We start from the raw sequence: 8994 nt of genomic DNA, 5'->3' as shown, positions 1-8994 counted from the left end.
TTCTTCTTTAATAGGTTAGTTAATGGTCTGCTGATAACCCCATAGGACTTAATAAACCTTCTATAATAACCTGTCAATCCTAGAAAGCCCCTTAGAGCCAGAGTTTGGTGTTGGCCAATTGGCCATAGCTTCAATTTTTTAGGGATCAGTAGAGACCCCTTCTCCAGATATAATGTGCCCTAGGTATTCCACCTTAGGCTGACCAAAGGAACATTTGGACAGCTTAGCAAATAGCTGTTCTTTCCTCAGTATACTTAACACCTTCCTAAGGTGAAACACATGATCTCCCATTGATGCACGGTAGACTAAAATGTCATCAAAGAAGACTAGGACAAACTTCCTTAAGTGAGCTTGAAACACATGATTTATGAGGGACTGGAATGTAGCTGGTGCATTGGTTAGCCCAAAGGGCATAACTTAAACTCATAATGCCCTAAGTGTGTCCTAAATGCAGTTTTATATATGTCCTTGTCTCCCATTCTAATTTGATGATAGCCAGCCCTAAGATCTATCTTAGAATATATGCATGAACCATGTAATTCATCCATTAAGTCATCTACCAAGGGAATTGGAAACTTGTCTTTTACAGTCATGTGATTAAGGGCTCTATAATCAATACAAAATCTCCAACTACCATCCTTCTTTTTCACTAGTAAAACAGGTGAAGAAAATGGTGAATGACTGGGCTGAATAATTCCATTCTGAAGCATTTCATTTACTTGTTTTTCTATTTCATTCTTCTGAAAGAAATTGTACCTGTAGGGTCTGATGCTAACTAGATTTGTTTCTGCTTTCAGAGGGATGAAGTGGTCATTATTTCTCCTTGGTGGCAATGTCTTAGGCTCAGAGAAGACATCTGGAAACTCCTTCAGTACTTGTTGGATAGCTGCAGGTATATTTTCCTCTAACTGTGCTTCTGCTGCTGATATAGTGAACAAGTGAGCCCATATAGCTTGACCCTTTTTGAGTAATTGCTTAACCCCAGTAGCAGTCATACTCCTTAGTTCACCTTGGTGATAGATGCCCCTAAGTTCCACCCTTTTCCCCTTGTGTGTCACCTGGACCTTGTACTCTATGAAATCTAATAGGACAGGATTGTGTCCTTTCATCTAATCTCCCCCCAAGATCATGTCATTACCCCCAAGTCAGAGTAATCTCACTGAGCCCTCAAACTCTATTCCTTGTATTTTCCACTTGAATTTGGGACAAGTGTACAGATTGCACAAATGGTTCCCATTGGCTACTGTCACTCTCATAGGAACAGTTTCTTTGATAACACACCCCATTTTCTTTGCTGTCTCTAAGTCCAGGAAGCTATGAGTGCTCCCTGAATCAAGTAGGATTGTCATGGTGTTCCTCTTAGACTCCCTCTTAAGCCTAATGGTGTTTGGCACTTCAGTGCCTGAAAGAGCATTCAAGTTAATGGCTTCATCCATGGTTTCCCCTTCCTGTACTTCTAAGATCTCCTCCCCCATGTCTTCAAACCTAGGTTGAACCTCATCTTCAGAAGGTTCCATAGTCCCAGACATAGCATTTAGCTATTTATTTTTACACTGATGACCGGAATGATAATTCTCCCCACATTTATAACACAAACCTTGAGCCCTTCTAGTTTCAAATAGTTTGTTACCCTGACTTGAGAATCCTGCACTTCTATGGTTATTAGTTGAACTTGGTCCACTGGTATTGGTGGGCATCAGACTCCTTCCCCCTATCATTTGCCCTTTCTTAGCCCAAGAATCTATGACCTATTCCTGATGTCTAGCCTTTTCTACTGCTTGACTTAGAGTAAAGGGATTGAGCATTTTGATTGTATGCCTTATTTCCTCCTTCAGGCCTTCTACAAAAAATTCTAGAAAGAAATCTTCAGGAATTGTGGGACTCCTAATCAACACCCAAGCCTTCAAATCTTCAAACCTCTCTAAGTAATCATTAACACTACCCTTCTGCTCAATTTTCTTAAATTCTCCTATGAGATTAAATTTACTATTTTCAGCATCTTGGAATCTTTTGCACAACTCCTCACAAAACTCTCGCCAGCTAACATTTCCTCTACTTACTTGATAGGAAAAATACCAAGCTTCAGCCCTACCTTGAAGATGAAGGACTGCTTCTTCTAGTTTCTGCCCTTGCTCAGTGATGTGATTGTAGTGGAAGTATCGCTCACACCTCCTCAACCATGAACATGGATCTGCTGATCCTGCTCCATCGAAATATGGGAACTCCACTCTCGAGTTGGAGCTGTGATGATAGTTTCTCTCACCAATGTCAGGAGTGAATGGCTCTCCCTTGTGTTCACTCTTATGCTTGCCTTCAGAGGCTTCGAGAAAATGACTCCCAGAAGGAGCACTTCCCAGAATACCTGCTTGATTCGGAATTAACTTCTCCACTAACACATCAAGCTTCCTTGCCAATTCATCTATTTTGGCATCTGTGGCTTCAGATTTCATCTCTGTCTTCTCCATGTAACTTTGTAGCTGGGTTTCCAGTTTTTTAACATTTTCCTCCATAGATTTGGATCTAGTTTCAGCGATCGTCATTTTTTGTAATAATGGGGCCAGGAATTGCTCTGATACCAATTTGTACAACCTAGGGAGAACCACACCCCAAAAGCTAGCTATTAAGGTGGGGGAGGGAGAACCACACCCCAAAAGCTAACTATTAAGGTGGGGGAGCCCAAGGCTATATAAACCCCACATCAACACTTTGTAGTACCGATGTGGGACTCAAGTCCCATTCCTTGCAACAGTTCATAACAAACCACCACGCTCCGCGCCCGTCGTCCTCGACGGCTGTGCGGTAGACATTTCTAGCCCCGGGCGAACACTGCAATACCGGCGTCACCATCCAAGGCACGGTGGGCACAGAAGGTGGTGGATGGCTCTGATACCAATTTGTAATGTACTTAATTGAAAAGTAGAACAAAAATAAAAATGGGCAACAATGGAGCTTTATTGATTGCTAAATGAATACAGTAATAGTTCTCAATTACAACATTAGTAACTCTCAAGGATTACAAGAATAATATGGCTCCATTGAAGATCTTCACTTGAACCTGTAATAGAGATTCACGAATTAGAAGAGAATTAGACTGTAGAAGAAGAGAGGAAGCAGAGAAAGAAAGTAGAGAGAGAAAGAGAGGAAAATAGAAGATTACCGGTCAAAAACTAACTTCCAATTCCAGCCCAATCTGTTATAACAGATTGAGGCCCAATCTGTTACACAAGGACTGATCTGGACCCTTTATTAATATCCTCTAACTTGTAATGATAGCCGTCCGATCCCCTTAACACGTGCCTGTCTAATGTGCACGTGCTTTATTTACCCTAGCTCCTTACTTTCCTAAATCATTTCTTCATCTTCTTCGACTCAAACCTCAACCTTCTCGAACATTACAATAATCAATCCAACGCTTCAATCCTGGATTGCCTGCAATTCTTCCTTAAATATTTCTTGTTTTTCGACCTTACGGAGACAGAATGGACATTTAGAATCTTTATTACTACTCCCTTCGGTCCACAGTAAGTGACCAGTTTATTTTTTTATTTTGGTCCAAAACAAGTGTCCATTTATATAATCAAGAAAAAATCAAGTTGTTTTTCCAAAATTACCCTTATGTATGTATTCCTAAAAAGTCTTTTACTCCCTCCTGTCCAAAATAAGTGATTTTTTAGTTGTTTTCACATAGATTAAGAAATCCACCTTTTAACATTAATTAACAACGAAATTGACCATATTAACCTTTACTATCTCTTCGGATAAACACTCCTAACACATACTCCAACACTATTTACTCCAAGGGCAATGTAGGAAAAAAATAATTAATTCATTCTTGAAATCTGAAAAAATAACTTATTTTGGACCACAAAAAAAGACCAAAAAATCACTTATTTTGGACCGGAGGGAGTATTGCTCATATTAAATTATGTTGCAATATTTAATTAAGGGTAGTTTAGTCACAACTAATTATTTTTGTCTAGAATTTAGTATTTCCTTAATAGGTGTGCCCAAAGCAAATTGGTCCCTTATTGTGGATCGGGAGAGTAATGTTTAATTGAACGCCAGAAAAGATTGATGTTCCTTCTGGGGGTTAGCAAATTAAGGATCACCAGAACATCAGCGAGTTTTTCTTACAGAGAATACTTCCAGATTCTCCGTAATAAGGGTGGAATTTTTAATAATTGATGCATTCTTGGTTTTTTAAAGTGACAAATATTTTGGACCCTTTTTTTTCCTTGTGTGTGTGGCTAAAGTGACAATAAAAAGGACAAGAGGGCAATATTTATTCTCTTTTCATATATAACTTCTACTTCCACCTTTAGTCCCTCTTTATTTCATCTCAGCAGCTATCTATTGGTAGATATAACCTCGCTACGTTTTGAGGGCAAACAACATAAGATGTCATAACAATAATCTAAATTCTCAAATTAATCTACAAGTTAAATGTCATAACAAACTCATCGCGTAGCTGAAGGAAAGAGAACCAAAAAATTGAAAGATAAGGTCTCCAAAGACACAACATTAACCGTCTCTAAGAATGTAACTCTATTACTCTAGTAACATGAATTCTTGGCAGTTCAGCCACCATGAAATAACGTTGACACAAAATGTAAGACCTGGGAGACAGCTAACATGTTATGGCTGATACACGGAACCTGGTCCGTTGCTTCTTCTATTCAGATAATGTTGACTTCAGTTCACCGCTGCTTTGCAGTTCCAGCACGATATCACATCCTCCTACCAGTTCGCCTTTGTAATACAGCTGTGGATAAGTTGGCCAGTTGGAGAAGGTCTTTAATCCCTGCCTCACTTCTTCGTCGGATAGAATGTCAAAGGATCCAAACTCGACCCCTTCCTCCTTCAAAGCATTTACAACCTTGGAGCTGAAACCACATCTTGGAGCATCTGGTGTACCCTTCATAAAGAGCATTACAGGTGAAGAATTTACTATACTCTTTAAACGGTCTTCAAGACTGACTTTCTCGTGAATCCCGTTCTCAGCAAGAACCTTCTTAAGCTCGCCACTTTTTTGCATCTCCAGTACTATGTCCGATCCACCAATAAGTTCACCCTTTATGTACAGCTGCGGATAGCTAGACCAGTTGGAATAAACTTTCAGTCCTTGACGGACTTCATCATCAGTAAGAATGTCAAAACTCTCAAACTCTACTTTCTCCTGTTTAAGAATATCCACCACCTTTCTGCTGAATCCACACCGGGGTTCATCATGTGTTCCTTTCATAAACAGCATAACCGGGTTAGAATTTATCAGACCCGCAAGACGAGTAGTCAGGGCAGCACTCAAGCCAGATGGTTCAGAGATGCCACCTTTTTCACCAGCAGTATCTACCCCGTAATCCTTGAAAACTTCCTTAAGTTCACCAGCCTCATGCATAGTTATAATAATATCACAACCACCAACAAGTTCACCCTTGCAGTACAGTTGAGGATATGTTGGCCAATTGGAAAATTTCTTCAACCCCTCCCGGACCCCATTGTCCGTCAGAATATCAAAACTTCCAAATTTGACATTCTCTTTCTTCAAAATATCGACAACTTTCTGACTAAAACCACACTTGGGTTCTTCAGGGTTTCCTTTCATGAAAAGCATTACTGGATGAGAAGCAACCAGCTGCTGAAGTCGCGTTGTCAGCCGATCATCAAGACCAGAACTTACAACTTGAGGAGCGCCACTTTCTTTAGCCAATTCCTGAACTGTTTCAAGAACAGTGGGACCTGCAGCCATCCCTAGGCTAGCAGGAGCTGCAGGATCCCCAGGAGTGATTGATCCAGCAATTTTTGCAACCTTGTTGGCCAAACTAGAAGGATCAGCCCCTTCCAACGTATCAACAGCCTTACCATCCTAAAATAAGCAAAGGAATAGCACGATTATAGGTAGTGTAACAAGCATAAAGAGAGGTTCATATCAAGGAACTGTCCAAATGTCACAAAGAATCAAAGTTGAAAGTGTTGAGCAATACAACTAACAGGAAGGAACTTAACAAAATTTCTTATCAAACTTGCCCAACAATTGATCACCTTTCCTTAATTTTTAAATATTTAATATTGGATTTGTGTGACGACGCCTCTAGGCAGTTCTTTTCAAGAACACCCATTATATTTGTCAGGCGGAAACTAGTGAATTTAATATTTCTTGATCTTGCTGACAGATGTTTATCTTTTCACAATAAGTAGCTACGAATATTTTTATCCCATTTTTAAAGAGGTAAATAACTCAAATTTTTGAAATGCCATATTGATGATTTCACCATGGCATAAGCCTAGATACTTTGAGATTCACCTAAAGATAACGGCAAAAAGGCAAAGACAGTGGAATCCTCCTAAGTAAGATAAGTGACCAGAAAAAAAGACATCACCCCGTCAACCCAATTACATTCATGGATAATCAGAAAGCTTTTCAAATCAGGCTGACAGAAGACAGTAATATCTGCAAATGCACATCACTGGCATGTCATACAAGAGGGAAATGAGGAAGTGAGAGATCGATCTGGGGCTTGTACATCCGACTGCACTAGTAGAGTTTACTGAAGAATTAACAATTTAGCAAATTTTCCAGAAGAAAGTATATGAAGTTAAATGAGAAAGATACCCTTAAATAAACCTTATACATTTGCAAAGAGATGTCCCATATTCCAATTGTCCTTAGCTAAATATGCCTCCAAATAGTAGCAATACCGCATGTAGTCGGCAAATAGAAGAGGCAGATGGATCTCATCGGGTCATACAAGCCTTAAGGTGCATATGGTTTTCAAGAAGATTACAAGCACAAAGAACAACATGGCGTTGGCAGAATATGACGAGCTGTTTACTATTTTACGGGGCATTCTCCCGTTACAGAATTGACACTGCAATGGGTTATTAATATATCATAAATCTTTGGGCAGAGAGAGCGCACTCATTGTCTTTAAAGAAATAATTAAGCCATGAGAGACAGAGTTCCATATATAAGTAATATCTAGGGGAAAAACTCCGAACATTTGTTAATAAAATCTCTAAGTGTTTAGATTGTTGATTACTTGAGAGGGTCTTCTCAATTTACTTGTTATTTATTTTAAGACAAACATTTTCTATGTAAAAGGTCTCCTATCAACAGATATACTGTGATTAGAGAATAAAATTGTGGAAATTATGTGGTAGATGGAGTGTAAAAAAAGGTCGAAACACAAATCCTCATCTGATAATTTACTTGTTGACAAAAAGCAGATAAGTTTCACCGAGTTAATTGCATAAAAGAACAAGATAACTAAGCAAACATGTAGCAGTAATAGCATCATGATTCTCAAAGTCATGTCCAATAGCAGATGTTCTTTCGGACCTTGTGCTGCTGATCGTCCAAAAAAGTAACATTATAGAAGGGCTCATAGGGAGTCAGAAGGAAGCTAGGTAAACATAAAATGCAGGTAGAACTCACATAAGCAGAGGGTTACAGCAGGAGAGTAAGGTTTACAAATACAAGCAGATATACAAACAGTACATGGACAAAGAAAGCGAATTCCCATGTGAGTTACCTTGAAGAACACAAAGAAAGGAACAGCAGAAACAGAGTACAGCTCAGATATCTCAGGCTGTTCTTCAGCTTCAACCTGAATTACAAAGACAGAAGCGAAAGAATCACAATCAGAGATGAGCTGACACTTCAGAACGAATAATGATCCTATTCCAGTAGTACTGGAACATAATCCATTAAGTAGTTGGGGCGAAAAGTCCAGCTCCAAGTTCACTATGCTAGAATAAAACAGCTATTTCAGTATATGCAGGGTTCTCCAATTTCTATTTGAAAAGAATTTGAAGCACCAAATCAAGGTAAGACTGCAGCAAACCAAGAGAGCAATAACCCCCAAATTTCCCCGTATCACAGATTCATCATATTCATGTAACTATCTAACTACAAGAACACATCTTTTTCTCTGTTCCCATTAATGGAGACAAATTCTTACGAAAGAGCATATCGATAACCCCATCAGGGTGTTTCACAGTTTCTTCAAAGTTCCATAAGCTATCTTGAAATATATTCAACAAAAATAACAGAAATCAACCAATAAATAAAAAAGATTCAAACTTGGTCCATGTGCTTAACAGTTTCACATCATGAGGCCCAAAAATTGTACAAAACCCTAAACCCTTCATAGCATAGTTACCAGAAACAAATCTAAACAACCCCCTCCAAACAACAAGAACATATCAAGCAGAAAATCTATCAATAACTCATCACTTTATTTCATAGTTCATTAAAATTCCATATAAGCAGTATCATATATCCAAAATTACTACCAGAAATCGATCAATAAATTAAAAAAGATATAAACTTTACGGGCTTCTCTTTCACATAAGCACATGTATATAAAAAAAGGGAGAAGATTTGATTACTCTGAGAAAATGGGCATGTGGGAAATCAGTAGAAAGGTGAGAAAAGACTTGGTCCATGTGCTTAGAAGCTTCACACCATGTTGCCCAAAAGTGCAAAATCGCCGGTGACCCGTCGCCGACTATCTTGTCGAGCTCTCCCTTTGATCCAACTTCCTTCACTGATCCTCCTCCTCCGGCCATCCTCGCTTCTTTCAATGTTCTCTCTGTGGGAACTGAATACCGCAAACCAAAAAACAGAACTCTTTTTCCTCTTTTCTGCCCTTTTATAATAGGCTTGTTTTTTTTTTCTTTTTTCCTTTTCTATGATATCCTCTTTTCTTAAAAATAAATAAATTAGACAACCTACTTTTGAAGACATTCTTATTAAAAGGGTCACTTATTTTGTCAGCAGAATTCAGAAATAAAAACTAATTTATGTGATTTTTAATAGTTAATACTTGATAAGTTTGTTGATTTTAAATTTTTTTGTTGACTTAACTATCCCTAACTCACATTTCCGCATGTAAATTCACCTTAAAGGTAAAATAAGATTTGCATAATGAAAAAGAGAGGCATTTATTAAGTTTTATATACATAGTCAATTCCAATTATAGTTTATTTCTTTCC

The 8994-nt window shown here is 38.5% G+C and overlaps 1 protein-coding gene across 1 annotated transcript; it reads right to left on the bottom strand.

Annotated features, from left to right (window-relative positions):
- Positions 4400-8637, bottom strand: LOC109243576 (monothiol glutaredoxin-S17). The gene is made up of 3 exons (XM_019410525.1): positions 8389-8637; positions 7530-7604; positions 4400-5863 (listed from the first exon to the last, which is right to left on the bottom strand). Exons 1-3 carry the CDS (start codon positions 8566-8568, stop codon positions 4673-4675), a joined length of 1446 nt encoding a protein of 481 aa, XP_019266070.1. The 5' UTR covers positions 8569-8637; the 3' UTR covers positions 4400-4672.

This window comes from Nicotiana attenuata, chromosome 2 (assembly GCF_001879085.1).
Source record: "Nicotiana attenuata strain UT chromosome 2, NIATTr2, whole genome shotgun sequence".
Taxonomy (NCBI): domain Eukaryota; kingdom Viridiplantae; phylum Streptophyta; class Magnoliopsida; order Solanales; family Solanaceae; genus Nicotiana; species Nicotiana attenuata.
The sequence above is the reverse complement of the archived record's forward strand: the minus strand, read 5'-3'. Positions and strand labels throughout refer to the sequence as shown.

Bases quoted from the DNA above. Each gene is read 5' to 3' on its own strand.
- LOC109243576 (XM_019410525.1), bottom strand. From the start codon at position 8,568: ATGGCCGGAGGAGGAGGATCAGTGAAGGAAGTTGGATCAAAGGGAGAG. The intron at 7,605-8,388 runs GTAATCAAATCT...TTTGTAATTCAG, and splicing joins CACATGCCCATTTTCTCAGA to GTTGAAGCTGAAGAACAGCC. The intron at 5,864-7,529 runs GTAACTCACATG...TGCTTATTTTAG, and splicing joins CTTTCTTTGTGTTCTTCAAG to GATGGTAAGGCTGTTGATAC.